The sequence below is a fragment of the Rhipicephalus microplus genome, chromosome 9 (assembly GCF_043290135.1).
Source record: "Rhipicephalus microplus isolate Deutch F79 chromosome 9, USDA_Rmic, whole genome shotgun sequence".
Taxonomy (NCBI): Eukaryota; Metazoa; Arthropoda; class Arachnida; order Ixodida; family Ixodidae; genus Rhipicephalus; species Rhipicephalus microplus.
In genome coordinates, this window is record NC_134708.1 from 3751497 (window position 1) to 3776697 (window position 25201).

The 25201-nt window shown below is 44.2% G+C and overlaps 1 protein-coding gene across 9 annotated transcripts in view; it reads right to left on the reverse strand.

Annotated features, from left to right (window-relative positions):
* Nucleotides 1-1065: 1065 nt before the first annotated feature.
* The window catches only part of LOC119163336 (cyclic GMP-AMP synthase-like receptor), a 109390-nt gene continuing 85254 nt past the window's right edge, over nt 1066-25201 (reverse strand). For 7 of the 9 annotated variants that reach the window (XM_075872995.1, XM_075872997.1, XM_037415316.2 and 4 more), the window contains 2 exons: nt 11769-11897; nt 1066-3718 (listed from right to left, as the gene is read on the reverse strand). In XM_075872995.1, coding sequence (XP_075729110.1) covers nt 2945-3718; nt 11769-11897 — 903 coding nt within the window. In that variant the 3' untranslated portion in view covers nt 1066-2944. Of the gene's footprint in view, nt 3719-7408; nt 8996-11768; nt 11898-25201 lie in introns of those variants that run through there. The other 2 variants (XM_075873002.1, XM_075873001.1) reach the window with 2 other exon arrangements.

Below are 25201 nucleotides of genomic sequence, written 5' to 3' on the forward strand. Positions count from 1 at the left end.
GATAGATGTGATGGCTGGATTGGTAATATTTTGCGATCTCCTGAAAGGTGGATTGGTTTCGAAGTTCGGATCGGCACGGGATGAGGACGGTGCCGTAGAATGAATGTGCGCGCTGCGGCATCGGCCCCCTCATTACCATCGAGGCTAGTTTTAGCCAAAGCCCATGCGATCGCTCAGTGCGTGGGAACACCATGGTAGTTGCTGTGTTGCAAAATTTTGTAGGCCAGGATCGGAAAGTAGACGTGTTCAATGTTGCGGCAGGCACTCCTTGAGCCGGTGATGAAGACCCTCAAGTCCTGATTTGTGGTAACGATGCTATGTGCACCAAAGGTGAGTTCATTTACTGGGGTGTTTCGGTGGACGACCACGGCCGTGTACCAACCTCCGTGGTGCAGGTCGGAAGCGTTCATGTAGAAAACTCTGAATTTGTGACCGTAGTGGTAAGCCAAGCCTTCTGCCCGCACAAGGCGTCGGCAACTGTAGTCATTTCGACGGTGGTACAGTGGTTATGGCGCTCGATTACTAACTCAAAGGTCGCAGGATCGAATCCTAGCTGCGGCGGCTGCATTTTCGATGGAGACGAAAATGCTGTAGGCCCGTATGCTCATATTTGGATGCCTGTTAAAGAACCCCAGGTGGTCGAAACTTCCGCAGCCCTCCACTACAATGTCTCTTATAATTATATGATGGTTTTGGGACGTCAAATCCCACATATCACTCAATCAAGCCATGTAAGCAGAAAGAGGGCACACATGAAAGGAGTATTTCCGAATTTCAGGAATGTGTACGCGCTTTTCCGTACAGATTGTATGTCTGATGTGCAGTCGGGCAAAGAGGTGTCGACACGACGGTGTCTGGGAGCGTTTGAACGATTTACAGTGCCTCAAACTTAGGTAGAAGACAACGGCTCCGCTTCATGCAGTGCATGACGTCACAGACGCCACGCAGTGATATGACAGTGGCTCCTCACTTTTTGGAGCACACTTTGGAGCAGCCATAAGTGTTTTGGGAGCAAACACAAAATTTGCTATTCACCAATCGGAGTTCAAAAGCGTCATCGAAAAATCTCGTCAATATCAAAATTTATTATTATATATATTTCACAGACACCAATCAATGTAAACTTTTAAAAGTTGCATTTAAAAAAATGGCTGGTTGTCGAAAATGTGCTGCGAAAAAATCTACCTAGTTAAATTGAGCACCACATTTTAGAAGTGACCACGTCTCACATAACTGTTACCAAATAAAAGCGATTCTGCTCATTTGCACATTTCACTACACTGCCTGCATATTTAGCTGGAAAAATAAAAGTTGCCAAACTAGCCATATGCTTAATATGCCAGTTCTTATCGATAATGCTACACATTATAGTAGCATACTGAGATGATAGTATACGAATTATTTTCAGTTTCTTTAACTTACGAGCTGGGCAAACAGTACAAGCTTATCATTATCATTCTCTTAGTGCCATTTCAGAGCAGGGTTGGAGCAATTACTGACAAAATTTACTGTTCAGAGTAGCATTTCTATTTTGGAGCAGTTTGAAACAATTGGAACAGCACTTCCATCACTGGCCATGCTAAAAATGGCAGTCGCCGGCGGCGACATCTAAGGCTTGTTTTGCACTGAGATATTCTATTACGGACAACTTTTTCTATGTGCATAGACTTATAGGAAAACCACGAAAAGCAGGTTGGGCAACCATGTCACGGCGCCTTTAATTGAGAATATGATTTTTGTTCATTTCTTGGTTCGGACTCGGTCATTGGAATTACATATGGCATTCACAGTAAAGTAACCTCCCTCACTGCAACGGCCCCACTGCGAGAACATCCTTCTGTAAGAAAGAGGGGAGGGACGGCATGTGGAGCCACCTTGGTGCGGAGTGTTGAGCACGGTGTGTGGGATGTTTTCATGCGCAGCAATTGGGCCTAATAAGTGTTACGAATGGAGATGGGCAGGGATTCCTGATAATCTGGTGCACATACTTCAGCAACAAACCGACGTGTCAATGATGGCACGGGGTGTGCAAGTGCAACACGTGCACAAATGGTAGCGCGATTTAAACTCCACTTTTAACTCCCTCATCCGCGAGCAAAAATGCCAATTTTTTTTAACAGTAATAGAAAATTTTGTACAGTGACTGATTCATTTAAGCCGTTAGCGCCGGAACACGACAAAAAAAAATATATTTCAGTGCGGACATTCCTGGCGACGACCGTGTGAACGGAAGGTGCAAAACTGTGGTACCACCTCAAGTTCGCTTCCATCCATACGAAGCAGTGAAGGTGCCCGAGGAGAACTCAAAGGTCTTTATGTATGTCCGATCGGGCAAGGAAGAGTCGGTGGAGGTGTTCCTGCGTCAAAAGCACTTGCCGGCAAGTTCCTATACTCAAGCTTGAAGGCGGTTGATGGACTCAAGGTACGAGCACGGCATCAGCATTCAGCGCACAGCATTGCCCAAGTACACAGCAGGTGTCATATCTCTGCACCAAATGCCGGATGCAAGTAGGCGTGCGGCAGTGCAACAAGACCAGTGGCTCGTAGTTCAGGTTGTCGGGATGCCATCATACCAACCACCAGTGAGCAGGCTTCAGACGAAGCATTGTGGGAGAACATGTTACAGATAAAAACAACTTTGGAGCAATAATCATATCAACAGAACAAAAATGAAATAATAAACACAGAATGTGAAATAGATAAAACAAAGCAAGGTCAACAAACAATTGTTTGCTTATCGGCATATAGTAATGGAATAAACATGGCACAAATTCTTACATATATACAAAGCAATACACTTGAGAACTACAGAATTAAAACAAATGGTAGTTAAGTAAGTCAAATTTTACACATATTTTGGTGTCGGTGATACAGCGATGTAATTGGGAAGACCACTTCAAAGAGCAGCCATTCCACTTGCCCAACTTTCGCCAGTTTCGAATGTTTACAACTTGGCATGTGGCTCTGCTCGTGGAAATGGCACTCTTACTTGACACTCTTCAACACACCTCTGTAACTGCAGGTAAAAGCACGTCTTCACAAGAGGTTTCCCTTCTTTCATTACCGTTAGCCTTGTTTGCACTGACTGAGGTGGTGCTACTTTACCAGTCAGCTTAAAGCTTTGCTTCAAGACCAAGAAAGACGGCACTGTAAGACCGTCCAACATATCCTTAGAAACTTCTATTCTCTGATCTTGACAGCCACACAAACTGCAGCTGGTCTCAGCAAGCAAATGATCACCATCAGCTAGAATACACAATGTGACCTGAGCATCGTTACATCCATTTTCATGCTCCAAGTCGCTGCAAACAACTTTTTGCCTGACAACTATTGCATTCCCGCAGGCTAATGCGTTCACTGTAGAGCCGAGAAGTGGACGGCAGGGTCTTTCACCAATCATGCCATCGACAACGCTGCCTATTCCAGGGCTGGAAGGCGTTTCACAGACTTCTGTGGTCGATGCAGAAGAGATCACCAATTGGTCACAAAGATTTTCCTCCACATTAGAAGCCACACTGGCGCTATCGGTAGTTTCCAGAAAAAACTCGCAAACTCTGTCGGAGTCCCTGGCCAAGACGTTCAGAATTTTCTGAAGGCGTTGTGCTATGTTGTTTCTTGTGTCTTTTGACATGTCTGGGATTAAGCTCACATTTTCATCGTATAGAGAACGGATTCCAGGCCCAGAAGGATGCACGACGTCATGAAGCCTCTTAAGGACCTGTGCATGGCAAGAACACAACAAAAAAAAAATGTGGCTGATCCCCCTGTATAGGAATCAGTACGACACGAAAGTGAAACGTGTCTTTACAAAGGTAGTTGAGCTTTTATTGTGCATTGTTTCAGCAACAGCAACCAATTGAAAAGTAACGTTAGGAATGGCAAGCAGCTCGAAACTTGCAGTGCACACCTCAAGCAGAAAGCTCGCACGAAATCGCCATACACAGGACGAGTGTGGGCTAACAACTTTCTGCGTCGTGTGTCAGCAGCACGTTCCTTTTGTAAACGCGGCCATGGCAGTTTGCAAAGTCACCGTCGTCCTCTCCCGAGTTATGAGTCTAATAAGTGCACGTGCAGGAGCAACCACAATTCGTGGGACCAGAGGGCGGCGCTTCGTGGAGGCGGTGACTTTGAGAGCATGTCGAACGCATGACCGCCATTTCGCCACTGATAACGAAAAATGCACTACAGTTTCGAAGCACTGAGGACTGCCAAAAGGTGTGAGGTGTATATAAGTGGCTAGTTGTTAGCACACCAGACAAGGTACCAATTTGTTTAAGTGTATTACATAATTCTGGTACTAGAGGATACAGATATGAAGCCAAGGAAATTAAAGTACTATCCTATGCAGATGACATTGCCTTCTTCCCCGTGGATAAACCAAGTGTTCAGAAAGTAGTAAACACTACTTTGCATTTTTTAGATATTTTCAGAGCTAATATAAGTCTTGATAAAACTAAAGTGATTTTGACTAGTCACGTGGGCACTAACTCCCTCTTGGTGGGCCTCTTGATAACCATCGCAATAGTGACCCTCATTGGACATCCGCCATAACCTCTATTCGTTGAAAGGTATTAACTTACCAAGGACAGGATCTTTCCGTTTTTTTTGAGAGCCAAAGCATGCGACATCATTCTAGCATCAAAGCTTGTCTACATTCTACAAGTATTGGATTGCTCTCACGTACATATCCAGACAATTCACAGGATATTTGCCTGCTTCATTTAGAATTCTTCATGGGAAGTCATGCGAAGAGACAACCTTTTTCTATCGCTTGAGAAGGGGGGGGGGGGGGGGCTCAGTTTTGTGCATTTGTTTGTACGACAACTGGTGAAGCGTTTTTTTTTTTACGTTAAGGATGTGTGTCACCCATTTCTTCTGGCAGTTATCCAGAACCCCCTTGCTTACCCCTTTCCTTTTCTTTTTGTCACAAGAGTAGCTGATAACTCGCAATTGTGGGCTTTCTTGAAAGATATTGTTGAGGCTATGCAGTTTTTAACAGTGTAGACAGAATGACACTCACAGCTGCACTTGTCAGCACCCTTTTCCCTGAACCTGTTTACTGACAGCAATCTCAACCTGGTGGTTATGTGCTATACCGTGTGCATAAAATGTGTACATAGCCAGCAGCGAAAACATTTTTCTTTAATATTCAAAAGAATGGAAATTTATATATTATATATATTTCACATTTTGCCTTATCACTTGATGGTGACAAGTCATCCTCATTGCAGTCCACTGCACGCAAGGTACTACTTTTCTACACGGCGCATGACACTCCCCATTTTTTAAACCGTCACTGAAATAAAACGGCGTGCTATACCAAGCCAAACAACTTTGTCAGCTGATCATTCTTATGTCAGTCTTCAAATTGAATCACTGTTAAACACAGAGTTAAAAAGAATGAAGACAGCAGAAAATTATCAGAAGGAAAGAAAAATGCGTGATGATAAATTAAAAAAAAGTAGGAAAAAATAACACAACAGGCCCAAAATGCTCTAAGAAAAAAGAAAAACCGACAGCTGGTGGCCTACAGCTGTTATTACTCTGAGTGATATAATGGCAAATCCGAGTTATGTTGGGGAAAAAATCGGTGACACACCCTGTGGGATAGACTAGCCCTCTAATATTTTGTCAGGGCAGGAAAATTACTAAACGGGTACCAGTGGGAAGCCGTAATGCCTGGCTTGGACCCGAAAGAACAACCGTGGGCCTCCTAACTGGCTGAAAATGCCTTCAGGATCCGATGGGCTACTTGCCCCCACTTGGCCATGGACCCAAAACAGTTACATTGCTCCCTCTTGTGTGCAGACTCCACGTACACTGCAGGCGGAGGCCAAAAAGTGGATCTTGTGAGAAGTGCAGCACTGGCTTAGCCAAAAAAATTACAGCATATCCATGGCGTGAATGATGATAAGTGGGTTCGTTTATCTGCCATCCTATCAAACTCATCTTCATTCACTCCATGGTAACTTATGCTGTGTGGGTAGCTATGGCAACGCACGACGGACTGAGTGTAAAGAGCTTTACCCCTAAAACATTCGCCAGCTTGGAAGTGATGAGAGTGACTGTTTTGCTTTGGCAACTACGATAAACAGAAGCATAATGACCCTAAAAGGTTTAAATATGCTGGTTAAGGAACTCAAATGATTAAACTACTCTGGAAGTTGAGACTGGAACAGAAGTTCGTCTAGATATAATCTCCCGTCTAATTTACAAGTGGGTGTGGAGTCGTTAAGACATGAAGAGCGAACGACATGAAGTGGCCAAGGTACTTGACTGCCAACCCGCAGGTCGCGGGATCGAATCCAGGCTGTGGTGGCTACATTTTCGATGGAGGCAAAAATGCTGTAGGCTCGTGCTCAGGTTTGGGTGCACGTTAAAAAACCCCCGGTGGTCAAAATTGTCACAGTCTTCCACTACGGCGTCTCTCATAACCATATGGTGGTTTTGGAACATTAAATTATGAAATGGAAGCGCACAACGTAGAAGCAGACGGAAAGACAGGGACAAGCGCTAACTACCAACTGAAAGTTTATTCGGAAAAAATATGAAATATATACTAAAAGATGATACAGTGTCAAGGCACATACGATAACACCAAAGCATAGACCAAAAATGGCAACACCGATAGAATATCTTAGTGCGTCAGCCCTACCTTACCATCGCTTACTGTGCTTTACATTGATTAGTTAACTTCTACGGCATCTGCTAATGTTTAAAAACGCTAGCTCCTTATCGGACAAAGCGATTGATGGTTTGCTGACGCAAGCCCCGTGTTCCGCTATGTGTGCTGCTTCAATTATAAGCCTTGTGCGCTCATCTTTGTGCTTTTGGAGAACTACTGTCTTATCAAATTGTACTTCACAGCCACATCTAGTGACATGCTGGGCAAGATAACCATCATTGCCGCTACGAACATTGCACGCATGCTCACGCAACCTGTCGTTGAGGCATCTTCCAGTTTGCCCAATATAACAGGCACCGCACGAAAGTATGATCATGTAAACTACGTCACTAATGCAGTTGACAAAACGGTTCCTGTGCTTTGTTTTACACCGCTGTTCCCTGTGTCTAGCGCCACATGTCAGTCTAGCCAGCTGAGAAAGCTTGTGTGGTGCAGAGGAAACTACACGCACTCCCATGCGCTGCCCCACCTTTTTCAGGCGGTGGGTAACCTGATGCATGTAAGGGACAACAGCTACTCTTTCTCTTTCTTTTTCGTGGGTCCTGTTGTCACGTCCTACTGCACCATGTCCCTGGCCATCTTTAGCTCTCCGTTTTCTACGGATACTTTCGGCCACGGACACCAAGACCGCCTCAGGATACCCTGCTGACTTAAGCCTAGCCACCTGATTGTGGAAGCTGGCCTCCATTGAATGCATACAGGACCGGTCAAGTGCATTAGTGAAACACGTACTCACTATGCCTCTTTTTACAAGTTTGCTATGAGCCGACGTGTACGGCAGAAGCGGTTTCCCCGCGCGTGGCTGGAATTCCCAGCAGGTATGTTCAGCCCTAAACGTAAGCCTGAGATCCAAAAACCTGATTGACGAGTTTTCCGGCATTTCATGGGTCAATACAAGTGGACCAAGGTATTTCTTAAAGAGAGACAACACATTATTGGCATGAGACACAAAACCTCGAGGATCACACTTCATTATGACTAAAAAATCATCAACAAATCGAAACACTTTCTTCGCTGCAGTGCTCACTAATTCTTGATTAACGGCCCTGTCCATTTTCGCCAACAACAAATCACTCAAAATTGGGGCCAGACACGACCCAATCGACACGCCCTGTTTCTGAAGATACACGTTGTCATTCCACTCTACATATGTGGAGTTGAGATACATGCCCAATAAGTCTAAAAAACCACGCGCACTCATTCCTGTGCTGTTCTGAAATGACACTCCACCGAATTGGTCAATGCATTCTTCAATACAAGTGAGCAACGCATCATGAGGTAAAGAATAGTAAAGATCTTTAACATCTATTGAGAATGCCATGAGACCTGTGTTAAACTCTTGTCGGAAAAATTCGATAACTTCATCCGACTTCTTAATTAAAAATGGGTCATTAATGGTGAAAAGCTTCATCTTATCTTGCAAAAACACGCCTACATTCTTTTGCCAGGAACCACACTCAGATACTATAACTCTAAAAGGTACATCAGGCTTATGTGTCTTAGCTGAAAAGAATAAGTTCAACGAAAGTTTATCGCACCTATCGAACTTTTTCACTAAGCCTTCTAAATTGAGTTCTCGGCACAGGTCCTTTGCTCTTGCCTTCACTTTTCGCAAATCGATGCCGGTGAACGTATCGAACACGGTACTAATGGCGGACTGCGCTTTTTCAAAATACTGCCTTTTTGTAAGCACTGCGAAACCTCCCTCCTTGTCTGAAGGCACCGCACAAAGATCATTGTCAATTAGAAAGTTGATTGTCCGGCTTAAAGGCAGGTGACTGCTGACGGGCTTACCGCGTTGAAGTATGTCCAGTCCTTCCGAGATGCACCGGCCAGAGTCTTCTTGAGGAACCTGACTAGATACACTTCTAACAATGGCTAACAGGTCCGGGGGGTTTCGCTTCTTCACAAAGGCGAATTTTGGGCCTAGGCCTAACGTCCTCTGCACAAAGTCGGGAAGCACCACTTTACCAACCAAATGCACTGTTCTTTCACTCTGTTGTTTTCTTCTGACTTCAGAACGCAGCTTCCGAAGCTCTTGAACCCATAAGGAAGCAGAGCTGTCTTCAATCCTTGCTGCGAATTCTTCAAGCCTTCTTTTCCTCTTGTGCGAACGATGTTCTTGAAGAACTTGTAGCTTGAGCGACTCCCGGTATAGTCGAGCCTGCCGATTCCACTCAGAACGCAGGATTTTGCAAACCCTGATTCCGTGACCGGTCGAAGGGCTGAACCCACCAAATAGTGCTTTCACATCTTGTGGTATGTGCCTCTTACGAATGCAGAACGCTAAAGCTCTGGCTCGGCAGGTAGCTAAAGCGATGAGAGTGATTAAAATAGTGGGATGAAGGAACACAGACGAAGGAATGCCCGAAGAACTAGAAACGTAATTTGTCAAAATGGTTGATTGGGCGAGTTGGTGATACATGACTAATTATGAAATGGAAGCGCACAACGTAGAAGCAGACGGAAAGACAGGGACAAGCGCTAACTACCAACTGAAAGTTTATTCGGAAAAAATATGAAATATATACTAAAAGATGATACAGTGTCAAGGCACATACGATAACACCAAAGCATAGACCAAAAATGGCAACACCGATAGAATATCTTAGTGCGTCAGCCCTACCTTACCATCGCTTACTGTGCTTTACATTGATTAGTTAACTTCTACGGCATCTGCTAATGTTTAAAAACGCTAGCTCCTTATCGGACAAAGCGATTGATGGTTTGCTGACGCAAGCCCCGTGTTCCGCTATGTGTGCTGCTTCAATTATAAGCCTTGTGCGCTCATCTTTGTGCTTTTGGAGAACTACTGTCTTATCAAATTGTACTTCACAGCCACATCTAGTGACATGCTGGGCAAGATAACCATCATTGCCGCTACGAACATTGCACGCATGCTCACGCAACCTGTCGTTGAGGCATCTTCCAGTTTGCCCAATATAACAGGCACCGCACGAAAGTATGATCATGTAAACTACGTCACTAATGCAGTTGACAAAACGGTTCCTGAGGCGGTCTTGGTGTCCGTGGCCGAAAGTATCCGTAGAAAACGGAGAGCTAAAGATGGCCAGGGACATGGTGCAGTAGGACGTGACAACAGGACCCACGAAAAAGAAAGAGAAAGAGTAGCTGTTGTCCCTTACATGCATCAGGTTACCCACCGCCTGAAAAAGGTGGGGCAGCGCATGGGAGTGCGTGTAGTTTCCTCTGCACCACACAAGCTTTCTCAGCTGGCTAGACTGACATGTGGCGCTAGACACAGGGAACAGCGGTGTAAAACAAAGCACAGGAACCGTTTTGTCAACTGCATTAGTGACGTAGTTTACATGATCATACTTTCGTGCGGTGCCTGTTATATTGGGCAAACTGGAAGATGCCTCAACGACAGGTTGCGTGAGCATGCGTGCAATGTTCGTAGCGGCAATGATGGTTATCTTGCCCAGCATGTCACTAGATGTGGCTGTGAAGTACAATTTGATAAGACAGTAGTTCTCCAAAAGCACAAAGATGAGCGCACAAGGCTTATAATTGAAGCAGCACACATAGCGGAACACGGGGCTTGCGTCAGCAAACCATCAATCGCTTTGTCCGATAAGGAGCTAGCGTTTTTAAACATTAGCAGATGCCGTAGAAGTTAACTAATCAATGTAAAGCACAGTAAGCGATGGTAAGGTAGGGCTGACGCACTAAGATATTCTATCGGTGTTGCCATTTTTGGTCTATGCTTTGGTGTTATCGTATGTGCCTTGACACTGTATCATCTTTTAGTATATATTTCATATTTTTTCCGAATAAACTTTCAGTTGGTAGTTAGCGCTTGTCCCTGTCTTTCCGTCTGCTTCTACGTTGTGCGCTTCCATTTCATAATTAGTCATGTATCACCAACTCGCCCAATCAACCATTTTGGAACATTAAACACCACATATCAATCAACAAATTCATATGCAGTTATAGTTGGTCTACCTGCAGCATGCATCTTATTTCTAAATGGATTGCTGATATAAAATCCGCAGGGTGTTACATTTTGGTGTATTATTACAATCGAGAAACATGTCAACATTGTGGAATCAATGCACACAGCATTTTCACATTTCCTTTAAAATGGTTGTAGATTGGATGGTAATAAATGCCACTCGAGGAATTAATGATGCAAGCGAGGGCCACTCTAGCATTTTTCTGTTGTGACCAAAGTCATAGCACAATGATAACAGCACGGCGCATTGTGCAAATTTCTTTTCACCCTGCCTGTACACACACTGTTTGACAGTCATCATCATTATCATCAGCCTGACTACGTCCACTGCAGGACAAAGGCCTCTCCCATTACCCGCCAGTCAACTCGGTCCTGTGCTTGCTGCTGCCACGTTACACCCGCAAACTTCCTAATCTCATCAGCCCACCCAACTTTCTGGAATCCAGTCAGTTGCCCTAATGAGCAGCGGTTATCCTGCCTACGTGCTATGAGCACTGCCCATTTCCGTTTCTTCTTCATGATTGCAACTATGATATCTTTCACACCCGTTTGTTCGCTGACTAGCTCAGCTCTCTTCTCATCCCCTCTCATTTTTCTTAACATCGCTCGCTGTGTCGTACTCACTCTTTGTAAGCCTCCAGGTTTCCAGGTAAGATACAGCTGTTGTACACTTTCTTTTTGAAAATTAGTGGTAAACAAACATTCATAGTTTGAGAATGCTAGCCGAATGCTTAGTGTTACAAACCCATAAAAATTGCGGCCATAATTCATTCAAGCAAATGCTTCCGCTAATGGTGAAACAGACAATTTTCAGATGCTCCTACTTTTGGTGCCTTGATATGTCCTGGCAGACAATTTGACTTAACACATCTCTGATGTACACATTGCAAGGGCGCAGCCAGGATTTTATTCGAGAAGGGAATTTTATGTGCATGAGTTCTATGTACACTCATGCATGTATGTACGATGCCTGGTCACACAGCTCTAATTTTGGGATTTTGCAATGCAGGGTGAGGCCCAGCTAGATAAAGTGATTATTAAATTGAACATGAATTATATATATATAAAGAAGACCTTTTTGTCAAAAAAACACACAAATCCACTTACATCATTCAATACTGTCCACCGGTTTTTGTTCTGCCAGTACACAGTGCTCCGGTGTTCCAGCCTGTGACGCATCACCACAGTCTTCACAGAGTAGGAGGCTAGCGCCCACTTGTGCTTGTCCCTCAGAGCCTGCAATAGAAAAAAACTAGTCTTACAATTTAACTGAGGTACGCAAAGTACAAAAGAAAGACACCTAAAGAACTTACTAAAACATACAGACATATATAAGCTGTTACGTATAGAAGAAATGATTAGATGAGAAGATTAATGAAAGCCACATTATTGGCAAGTGACATGGGGAAAGGTATCGCGATGTAAGAATCACTTGGTTTGTTGATAAAATACACTTCCTCGACTTCCCGCACTACCTTATCCTTGAATTTAGATTTCACTGCCGTATCACCAAGTCTGTCCCATCGGGAGCTGCTATTGCAAAAACACTAAACTTGGTTCCATCCAAAGAATTGGTTCCTGCTGGCAGCAAGTAGTCATCCACTTGACTTTCTTCACATCTAAATTGCTACAAAGAACTGCACCCTCTGATGGTTGTTCACCAGATGCAACCCGCCACGATCTGTTTTATAGATTATCGCTGACTCAAATTCCGTAGGTTAATCTATTTCAGAAAAAAAAAAACAAATTTGATTTTTTTTTTGGGTGACCGCCAAGTGAAAGAATATTGTTTGTGTTACTACAAACACATGGTTTAATCTTAAGTAATGCTAAGATAAACTCCAGGAAAAAATTGATGATACAATGGTTATAAAACTAAAAGTTGCATTAAAAGTTGCATTGTTGAAATAGCAGTCCAGAAACCTCATAGTGCTAGTTCTGTGCCAAAGAAGTGCTTATTCTGAAAATCATGTTTTCATGATCCGCATCACGTTACCGCACTTCAAATCACCCGCGCTTGGATGCGGTCCTTCAAACGCCACTGTTATCAGGCCCGACGTTGCCCGCCTTTACTATGTGGCTGCTGACACCAGTAGTAAAGCAGAGCGAAATAGCGGGAGTAACAGTAATAACAACGGTCACTGAACAATTTTCTGCAATCTCGGAGGCCATGATGCTGCTTGCTTGCAACTGGGCCCCACTAGATGGCACCGCCTATCCAGTCTAACCAACCAAAAACTGAACTTTTGAACCACTCGTGCCATTCCCCAAGGTAACACCAGGCAGTTATTTTTCTATAAATCATAAAGAAACAGAGAATCTGCATTTTATTATGTCTTACAGAAAGTTATTTTGTTACTGCAGCTGGTTTGATTACTAGTAATTAATTGTAGGTGGACACTCTCAGACCATCGGGATCAATTCGCATATGTCCCACTCGAGGTGCACGTCGTGTGATACATTTAGCTTAATTTCTTGGTAAGTAAAGCACCGCTGTTGATAATACAGTCGAACCCCTTCATAAGAGACAAATTGGTATAAGAGACACCAATGCGCCTACAGCAAAATACGGGTTGATAGGAAAATGCATACATGGTACCCTGCTTATAAGGGACATCTCATGTTTTAAAAGACGAGAATCGCTGCCCAGACCATGCCTCTTATAAAGGAGTTCAACAGTATTGTCATTTTGGATCATACAGTTTTATACAATAACACATAGAGGGAAATCTGGCGCTAGTGTCTACGCGGGCCTCTTCAGTGGCACTTGTACTACAGTGTACAGAAATATACTGCCTAGTGTGTGCTGAACGCGGGCTAGGAGATGGCCCCGCAACTGATGACTGCCGGCAGCGCCCGCATGGTTTGCTGCTGTGCGAGTGGGTGCATTTGCGTTCAATCCTTACGCTCCGCAAGCGCTGCGAAGCCTGCAGGAACCCGAGCCGTGCGAGGCCAACTATTATTTTCCTGCATTTTCGGAGTGTTTTTTTAGATAATGCTTTATTGTATAAGAACTACTTGATTGCTTTCACAGTACTGGCGCTTTGCAATACCAAATGAAGATCATTTCGTAGCATACATTTCACCAACCGCTACTGCCCGCTATAAAAAAAAAAAGACGCAGATCCCACGTAACTTGGGAATCAATTCTATGCAAGGTGACTCCGTTGTAATTTTTTATAAGGTGAAACATTATGAAGTGGTGCTAAATATATGAAAGAAATTGAATAGTCATTGAAATGCCGAGATGTTGGCTCAATTTCTGGTTATAATTTTTTGCGCATCTCTTTCAACCGCAATTGTACCTCCTGACTGGAAAATAGCCCGCTTGGTACCCGTCTTCAAAAAAGGTGACCCTGCATGCCCTTGTAATTACAAGCCAATTTCAATGACATCATCGTGTTGCAAACTTCTTGAGCATATCATAGCTAACTACATTCACAAATTTTTACATGACCGTAATTTGCTTTCTTCTGTTCAACATGGTTTTAGAAAAGGTTTCTCTACAGTAACGCAATTAACATCGGTTGTTCACAGTTTTGCCGCCATTCTTGACAAGTCGGGCCAAGTAGATGCTATTTTTCTAGATTTCTCCAAAGCTTTTGATGTTGTTTCCCATGTTCACCTTATCAATAAATTACAATCTACTGGTCTTCCTGCATTTATAGTTAACAGGATATCTTCGTACCTGAGTAACCGCAAGCAATTCGTTCGCATTGATAATGACTGTTCACAATCCCTCCCCGTGTCATCTGGTGTCCCGCAAGGAAGTGTCTTAGGTCCTTTGTTGTTTCTCATATATGTTAACGATATTGTGGATGTAATTACTGGCCCTGTTCAAATAAGGCTGTTTGCAGATGATTGTGTATTATTTAATGAAATAACATGCCGTGAAGACCAATCAGTATTGAATTCCAATCTTTGTAATATATATGACTGGTGTACAAAGTGGAATATGAACCTAAATGCCGACAAATCAGTTTTTATGAAAATAACCAATAAGAAAAATTCTCTATCCTTCCCTTACAACCTTTCAGGACAACCTTTGAACGAAGTTACAGAATATAAGTACCTGGGTCTTACCATAACTAACACTTTAAGTTGGAACAAGCACATTTCAGACATTTGTGCGTCATCCTTTCGTAAACTGAGCCTTTTAAGACATAAGCTCAAACATGCTCCTGCAAGTGTTAGAATGCTAGCCTATACATCTATTATAAGACCGAAATTGGAGTATGCATGTATAATCTGGGACTCTTACACAAAAACTAACATTCATGCACTTGAGATGATTCAGCATAAAGCAGTTCGGTTCGTTTACTCTAAACACCGTTCGAGCGATTCCCCAACCCAACTCATGAGAGACCATAACATACCAACCTTAGAACTAAGACGTAAAATCCAAAGATTAAAATTTCTTTATCTTCTCAAGAATAACAAATTGTCAATGAGACCAGAACAATACATCCAACCACTCACCACTCGCAGAACAAGACACCGGCATGCCGACTCTCTAACGCCTTTCAATGCTAGAACTAACATTTTCAAATTTTCCTTTTTCCCGCGCACTGTAACCGAATGGAATCAATTACCAGCATTATTCATAAATAGCATAGACTCAATTGAACATATTGTATCTTGACCTGTATTGTTAAAGTGTTAAATGTCTTTCTTATTCATTGTTTGAGTTATGTCCTTATTCTTCGCGCTTTTCATGTTCTTGATCTTCTGTTGTCCTTATTATGAGCTTTGTATATACGTCCATCCTGCTTGGGCCCTTCACTGGGCCTGCATGATTATGTAAATAAATAAAAATAAATAAATAAAACACTGGAACCAGCACTGGCATTTCACGAACATTTGGCTCTTCTTGCAAAGTATTTCGAAGACCCTAAGTTAAGGGAGTGATCGTGAGGACACCCAGACGTAGGCGATTCGACCGACCGACCCCCCGACCGGCAGGCAGGCAGGCCGCCGGACCACCGCGCGGGCAGGCAGGCTGACAAATAGACGGACGGACAGACAGACGAATGGACAGACAGACGGACGAATAGAGACACGGATGGACAGACAGACAGACAGACAGACGGACTGATGGACGGACGGATGGACAGACGGACGGACGGATGGATGGATGCATGCTCAAAGTGGTTGCAGTACGCAAAGAAATTAATTTTAAAAACCATTGACAGTATAACCACCAGAGTTATTTTTTAAAATGTGCTTTGTTCTTGAGAGCAAGAATTATCAAAGAAGACCCTAAAACCTTTACCTCTTAGCCTGCATTCCATTAGGATTCGAGTGAAAACAAAGAATGATAACATGCCAATGAACAATCTGACACTCGCCGCATATGACACTCAAAACGTTGTTGGAAAGGGAATCCTACGATGACATGGGATAAAAACTGTGTGAATGAAATTCGAAAGGGTATTTTCAATTTTTTAGATAAATATTAATATTTGAAATTTCGCCTAAACGGCTATTTAATTCTCGACACCGTTCACCCTAATTCGAAAAGATAGTTCGATGGAGTCACTCTCAGAATGTTTTTCTCACATGACAGCCTTCGGATTCAGCCTTCTGTATGCCCTCTTTATCCTACTTTTTCATTCAGTAAACCATGCTGGATCCGTTAGTGCGGGGAACAATGCATCTTTTCCTTGTTCGACCGATAACTTCGTTGACACAGCGGCACAATACATGCCCTTTCTTTGCATTGCCGCTTAGCTTTTAACATCTCAGGGTGTTGCAGTGTACATATGGCGCCATCGAACTTCACGGTAATTGAGACGGCAGCTGTCACGCACTGATTTTAAACGTGGCGAGGCTCCGGCAGCAACAGGACGAGATGAATTTCGCGCGTTCGTGCACCCTCTCGACACGCAGCGCCGCTTGTGGCATCTGAGTGCAGTCATCACATGCGGGGCCACCCATCTCTCGTACAGAATGCGCGTGCTCAGCACACTAGGCAGTATATTTCTAGACACTGTAGTATCAGTCGTTTTTTGTTGCAAATATTTCCCGCTACCTTGCGGATTATAACGAAGTCAACCCGTCACAATTCCGGCGGCGCGCTGCAAAGCGTGTATTGGCACTGAAAACTAGTGTTTTCAATTCACTTCGTAGTATATCAGCTTTGAAGCTTAGAAGATAGAGAATAAAGCGATTTGCCATGAGCTTGACACCAAAACAATGTCCGTGCAGTTTTCAAATTTGATGCCGCAGTGTTTTCCGTGAAGTCTCAATGCACGTAAAGGCATCCGCAACCGTTATTTTTGGGACTTGTACAATCAAGGTATAATTTTACAAGCAAGACATTTATTTTCTCGAAAGCGAAAAACAATATAAAAAATAAACGCAATATATGCATTAAGGTTGAAGATAACTGCAAGTTATATGAAACTCAGCTAAAGCGAGTGAATAAGGTAACTAAAGAGAACAGTAAGTATATGATGATACAATGGGCATACATACACTACGACATTTAGATTTCATTGGCAAACACAGATACAGTCACAAACCAGTTCCCGAAAACATTGATTTCTACATATGTGAAACACAGCCAGACAGTGACATCACAGTTGTTAATGGGAGATTTATAGCAATGTGAACAAGACAATAGTAAAATTACAAGAAACGACAGAGTGTGACATAAAATGAGACCTTATTCGCTGAGTTAACACTATGACAATTAGGTCATACGTCTCCACTTCAAGAACTTCATTTTTTCTCTCTCTTTTTTGATTGGTCGCATTTTCTCAAGCAATGAGAAAATGCATTCCGGTCAGTGTAAAGAATCTAATTGTCTGATTTGTCACTTCCTGCTTGTTGTGTCCACAGCCGACCATATTTAACCTCTTCACAGACAAGAAAGAGATAAGGTCTGTTATGCTGTCACTTTTCAACTTGTTGAAACTGAAGTATTGGGTGAATGCATCTTCCTTAGAGCTTTGACCAGGTCTCGTCCCGCTGCGGTGGTCTAGTGGCTAAGCTAGGTACTCGGCTGCTGACCCGCAGGTCGCGGGATCAAATCCCGGCTGTGGCGACTGCATTTTCGATGCAGGCGGAAATGTTGTAGGCCCATGTGCTCAGATTTGGGTGCGCGTTGAAGAACCCCAGGTGGTCGAAATATTCGGAGCCCTCCACTACGGCGACCCTCATAATCGTTAAACACCAAAAATCAATCAATCAAGTCTGTTGAGGACTCGGATGGGTACACAATGCATGATTCTGCCGGAAGCAAGCTGGAATTTTCAGAGTGAAGCAACAACCTGCTACATTCGTTGCACTTGGTCTTTTTTACCATCTTCCGGGCCACATAGCCGCTGACGTAATAAGTGATCCGGGAGCCACTTTTGTGTCCAATGAGATCAGTGTGGTCAGGGAGAGCTTCACAAGCAACTATAATTTCACGAATCTCATTGAGGCGCCCCACATATAGCAGCTCATCCAGCTTATTTTGCAATGTTATTGAATTATTGTGGATGCCCGGACATAAAAGGCTACTCGGAACTCCAGAACGTATGTTTCCACTGGAGGGTGACTGTGCCAAACTGTAAAAACAAAGGCAATTCGCATAGATTGAAAATTGTGTCGGTGAAGGGTGATAATGCGAGCCAGACATTTGCTTCAGAATTCGTCTTGGCAGAGGCGAGACGTCATCAAGTATTTATGGCCCAAGGTTTTCGTGACATAGTGCCGAATAGAAAGGTTAGAGTGAAGCGGAGCCCTTCGGCAGTTGATTCACTCAGGAACCCACACTCCTTAGGCACAGCTTTTTCCCAAGTTGCTAAGAACCCGTTGATAACATGCTTGTAGCAACGAACGATGAATATTTCGTCGAAATGAGCTTCGCACACAACAAAGTTCCCTCCCAGTGGTTTGTTAGCGCGAGGAATCGTACGCTCCCAGGACTTGAGATGTTCATCGTCGGCGGGAGCAGATAAAAGAGATGCTTTCTTCTTTTGTTTGCGGGCCAAAGCATATCCCGCATTGCATCCAGGTGCAAAGCAGTGTGTCTGCTGTTTACTCAGCACTGTTGCGTGGTCACATTGGCACGTATTGATCCCGAACAAGTCCAAATAGGCAAAGAGCAGACGTTGCGACTTGCGAGCACACGAGCAAGCGACCAAAAGTGCCGCGCTAGCGGCTGGCAAGCGCTATCAACCGCTCACGGTAGCGACTTGCGCGCCGCTTCGCGGCGGCATGAAACACCAGCACGTCTCCTTTCAAGGCACGGCTGTGCGATGCTGACACCTCTCCTTCTAGCCACCATACCCATGGCAATTATGGTATAGTGTACTAGAATATAGGGTAGTGTGTTCAGGGAGAAGTTATGGCTGACGCAGTTGGTATCGACAGCCGCGAGATGGCGCCACCTTAGCATGGGCTGTCACCTCACGCGTTGTCTTTTATGCACTTCTGTGCTTTAACGCCCCAAAACCACCCTTCGATTATTAGAGACGCCGTAGAGGAGTGTTCCGAAAATTCGACCATTTAGGGTGCTCTAATGTGCACCTAAATCAAGGTACACGCACCTCAGTATTTGCGTCTCCGCCGAAAATGCAGCCGCTGCGGCCGGAATTCGATCCCGTGATAATTGCTGACACGTTCGCGAAAAGCTTCCTCATGGGTTTGTTTGTATTGCATTCAAAACAAAACGAAATGTCAAAGCCGCAACACACGGTCCAAATGCAGGTATTAACAAACAACGGCGAAGCAGCCATCCCTGGGGAAACTGCCTGCAATTTTTGAAGCTCGGTTGGTGAACGAATAAAAAATAAGGAAGATTGAGGTATCGAAGGAGCAGCTATAAATCTGAACATTTCTTGTTATATTACTGCTATATCGAGTCGTAGTCTGCACTCTGCGACAGCTTTGACTTCTTTCGTAACACGCGCGGCGACGTTCTTGTCGATAGTTGCATCATGCGATTTTAATTATGTTGCTAAGGTGACAAAACTGCCATTTGATTGAGCGGCACGCCATAGCTAAATACTTGGGAATAATTTTGACAATCTTGGATCTTTAAACGATTACGCGTCCGCCGAAATACTGCTGCTGTGGCCGAGATATTGCACTGTACAGTCAAAAGAAAACATCTCTTGGCACCACTGTCACATTGCAAGAAGAAACCCTTTATTTACGAGCGTGCATACTGCATTGAGCAGTAACACCGATCGAATTCGACGCCATTCAGTGGAATTATCAGTTCACGATCGCTTCATCATGGTGGCACCTTTATGAACACCGAATGATTTTCGCGTGCAGCTTTTCTTTTTCGTTTTGCCTCTCGAGACTGGTCGATACCCTTCACGAAAAAATGAAGCCGTGACAGCACGTAAATTACCGCTCTCCTTACACGAGATGCGGTGCGATCGAGCTCATATAAATTCAAGGTAAACGAAGCTTGATTAAGCGTTCCATCGAAGCTGCAGTCCCTGTAGCGTTGGCCACCTCGGGTTCGTAGTCAGCAGGAGCGTCCATCGATGAACCTGAATCAGTGGCCTCACCGTCAACACAACGTGCTGCAGATTCGACCGCCGCGTTCTTCCGCTTTCTCGGAAATCTTGGATGCGGCGCTTTCTTCGATAAGTAGCTTGGAACGTTAGGCACTATCTTCGGCACAGCGTTTGGCGTTAGCTCTGGTCTCCTACGTGGTACGCGAACTTTTTCGCCGTTTATAACGTGCACGTAGTCTCTGAGAACACATGAAAACTCGAAGTGTAGCTCACATACAGAGCAGCTTTCGTTCAAGGTCCCATCCTCTCGGTGTGAATTCCGTTCCCAAACCTTCTTGCGTGCTTCGTCTTTGGGTGCAGCGAAAAGCGACGGCTGCTCACTTTTTTTTCCTATGGTGTACCCTGTTTTGCACCTATAGGTCCAAAGCAGTGTCGTTGCCGAGGATGACACGGCATCGCCTCACTGTCGTGTGGCCAGCAAAAACATTGCCAGAAAAACTTTCGTTAAGCGGGCGCGAACACAAGCAACAGGTCACTGAACAGGACCCGACGAGAAGGCAGAGCGGCGCGGAGCTGACAATCCTGCCAGCCCATGCTATGGCAGCGCCGCCTTGAAAACCGGTTTTTTGTCCACGTGTGCTGCTGCACGCCATGCATGGCGAGAGAGGGTGCCTGAACACACTACCCCATATTCTAGTACACTATAGGTCCGTTCGATTCACCTGCACCACGTGAACCGGTTCACGAGGTGCTGCACCTTGCCATTCGTTTCAGCGGTGCAGCATTGACGACCGCTGAACCCTGCCATTCGTTTCGAGAGGTGCAGCACCGGTTCATGATTTTCCTGCACCTCCTTCGCTGACGGTGCCGGCTTGGTGCAGGCGCGCGTGCAGCTGAGCAGACGACGCAGCACTTAGACGTAGGTGGCTTAGGTGCCGTACCCGCCTCTACAAATGCGGTGTGTTATGCCAAGATGTTCGCGCCTCATAAACTGTCCGCATGTGCGTTTCGCCATAGGTCAGTGTTTGCTGAACGGTGTAAATTAACCGAAAAGAAATAAGGCCAACACCTGGTTGGCACATCGTCATTTGTTTCGGGTGTCGTGCTGTGCCTGCACCGCTGAACTCACGCTGCACAATTTCTGAACTTCGCGTGCACAGCCGTGAACCGGTTCCGACCGGTGCAGGTGAATCGAACGGACCTATTAATTATGGGAAGTACAGGCTTCGGATCCGCTTCGAATGGATTACTTTTTTGAGATTCGTGACGCTTCTTTTACGAGTGTAAAACAAAATGATATGAGCTTATATTTAATTAAAAGTTGCTTCATTTGTTTGTACGCAAACTTTATTGCAAAAAGTTTTGTGACAAGGCGGCAAAAGTGAAACTTACGCAAATTTAACCACTAGGATTTGCATTGCTCTGCCTTTGCACTCCAGACTTGGCATCAAAATTTAATGAATTACTTTTTACAACACTTCAAAACAAACATGCTTGTTTTTCTCTCGACAATACACATTATACATTTATGAAAATAGCTGTACAAAATTGACGCAAGGGACGCAGGCACAAAAGCAGGGCATTAACTTTCATGACCAAAGGCCAAAAGCACGAACACCAGAGCACGTGCCCACAGAACTACTTCGTTATGCTCCTCAGAGGTTGGCCACTATAGTTGCCAGCCTGCCTTCCGTCAGTTCCCCCCTTTCAAGAGCGACCATCCCGGTCGATTGACTAAGATGCTAGAGATGGTCATAAAAAAAGATGGCCACATCAACGAAAAAAAAAAAACACATAAGCCCACGCTGTTGTGGATAATGAAAAAAGTTAGAACAGTTCATAAATTACGGGCGTGGTACACTTTTATCCGTACTACATTAACTACTTTTGGACGTGGACGTCTTTGGTTCAAACTGGTATCCGAGCTTTGAAGAACTACCTCGTAATTCACATCACTATATTATGTGAGAAATACTTAAGATTTCGTCGTCTGCTATGCTAGGTGCGTCCGTCCAAGTGGTCTGCCCCCAACGCACCTCTGGTTTGTTGTGAAGTAGAGTCAGGGGAGCGTGACGGTGCATCTACTTAGCTTCGTCATCGTTTTGCAGTCGATTTAAGACGAGTTTAGGCAAGGCGCACATGTGGAAAAAAAAAAGAAAACACGAACTCGATGCAATATCCTGCACTAGCATGAGACGCTACATCTATGCACAGCGGTGAGTGGACAACGCTTCGTTCAGACAGTCAAATACGACACGCCAAGCTCCAACGTCGCAGCAAACTTAAGACCTAGCGGTCTTCAGCTTCTTTAAACAACAAAGGCGCTGCTTCAGTGCTTTTCAATGCACTCCACTACCCACACTGCGCAAAGAGCGAAACTGAAACTGTAGAGAAATGTCTGTTGACAGTTTGCTAGCTAACCTTATCCAATTCGAAGCCTGTACGTCCCATAATTCCCATGAAGGTACAAGATTGCAGCGCCAGATTCCTTTCTAGGTATTATTGTATGAAACACTATAATTTAGATATTCTCATACATCGAGCTTTCACTCATTTGCCTATAGTGTCCCTTTAAGTTCAAACATCAAGGGACAATAGTGACCTTTGATCAAGTCAGCACTACCTCGCCGCACACGCTTTTCAAATGTCTCTCACTCCTCAACATTTAAGTCTGAACTCATACTCTTTGTGCGACGGGCCGGCATCCAATCAATCGGATTCTGATTTATTAGTCCAGCGGCAATTGGAATCGCCACTACACCCACTTGCAGCACAGAAACCGGCTCACAGGTCTTAGCACAAGCAAACTGCGCCAGTGAGCACACTGAAGAAAACTGTACAGCTGACATGCGTCCAGACAGCTAGTCAGAAAACTATAATAATCTATCTCCTCACTGCCAACGAGACCAATTTTGCAAGTCCCCAAAAAAGGAAACACAAACACAGCAGCACTGTTTGTGTCAGTCAACACCTACTTAAAGACAGATGTAACTATGCTCCCAAGACAACAACAAAATGGTCGCCCTTCAAGATTTTCTAAACCAGATAGGCGTCAGTTTTACGCCGCAAAAAGCCTGAACGGTTCAAAAGACGAAACAAAACTAGCTAGCACATCACTGTAGTAAAGCATTAAAAATAAACGGAGGAATATCAGCGCAAGACAAAATTCCACGTGTTCCCACAATGCGCATGCCAAGCTAGAGGAATGATCGAAAAAGGCACATTTTCAGAATGATGATGTAAAGTATGTCTGTGACCATTTTGAAGGACAAGAGGTGTTCACATAGATGGCTGTGTTAAAGGGACAGTCAGCAAGCTCAGACTTTTTTTTACACCCCCCAAAGAAGCTCAGCAATTCATAAAGTAAATCACATTTTCCAAGTATTAGAGCGCTGCAGTTGCACACACTTCTCACGCTCTTTTTCTATGCCTGACTTATACTCCTTTCATGCACAGTGAATCAAAGTTGCCGATCAGAGACTTGATGTAGCACGCAGCTCGTCAATTAGGCTTAACCAGTGACGACAACGGGCTACACCTTCCCCTCCCTATGAAGAAGAAGGGCGGCGAAACCGTGCAAAACTTTGAATCGAACTAAAACTGATGTTCTAACCCCTGTAACTTCCTTTGATATAGCACATATTTGCAAAATTTTTGCGCCAGCATGTTCACAAAGCAAAAGTGCACATATTTCTCTCTATAACAATTTTTGGTGTTGCTTACTGGCCCTTTAACGCCCCCCTTGTACCATAGCCATTATGTTAATATAAATGGTTATGTCACTACAGGTGTGTCGCTATAACTTCGATAGTTCTTTCAAAACTATTGATAGTGTAAAGAAACTATCAATAGTACTACTATCAATAACCTATCAGTAGTATTGTTGTTAACACTATCGATAGCACCATCAGGAGTACTACTACGGCCTAGAACACTGCAAGGGCCAATTTTTCTGGCCCGAAAACATCATGCTCCCGAACCCGGCTCGGTGTCTTCAAATACAGCCCGTACCCGACAGGTTTGGGCCCGGTCCGTTTTCGCCAGTTATGCCTAGACCATAAACAAAGCACTGTTTACTATCGAGTAATTGTGAAGATACCTGGCTCACACAAGATAAATTCTAGTGAGTGCTTTGGAGCTCCTTTCAGTGTCACGACTTTCACTGGTATACTCCGTATATTGTTGGGTAATTAACTCTTTTTGTGAAATGCTTACAGGGTAATATAAAATATATTTGGAGTGAGAGCTGACTGAATCACGTGTACAGTGATAACCACACAATCTTTTTTTTTTGCATTTCAAAGAATGAGTACAAAATATACTATCCCCATAAAGTGGTAAAGATGGCAAACATCTATAGTTTGAGTCTACATAAATTGCATATACGCCGGGGCTGTTGAATAAAAACAACAACTCTCTTGAAAACGTAATTTACTACATCATGCAATAATAAAAAAAAACACCCTAGCTACTTCTCGGAGGAATACACCAGGCTGGGCACCATTACACAAATTAAAGCTGTCATGTCGGCTCTTCAGCTGTCTCCACCGTACTGCTTTCACGCTCAAAACAAGGAGGTTATTTGCCCTACATTTCTTCCCCAAGTCGCCGCCACCGCAGTTCCATATATCTGTCAAAGCGAGCCAGACCAATTAGCAAGCAAGCCCCCGTCTTTGTTGTTCCCTGACGATGTCTATCTTATCGTCTTTGTGTGACGGCCTTCGATCTTTGAAAAAGTAATGTCCTAAAGCAAGATCAGACTCAAGGTTTCCAAACAACTGTCAATTAAAGCACTGAAGTAGACCGACCGGCAGCTTTTTTAGCACTACTAGTCAAACGCAGCATATCGATTGTCCGGAGCACGATCCCTCACAGGTAGCGAAAACGGGAGAGTAGGTTGCCTAATCGCCGACGGCCGAAGGACTCGGGGCTAACAGGAGAACGAAGATCGGCTGTGGTTGCAGGCTTTCATTTCGCCGCAGCGAAAATGTAAAGGGTATGAATAGCACAAAGGAAAAAGCGGCGACTATCGTGGGGAAGAAAAGGTCAAGAGTAAACAAGAAGCCGCATGTCAAC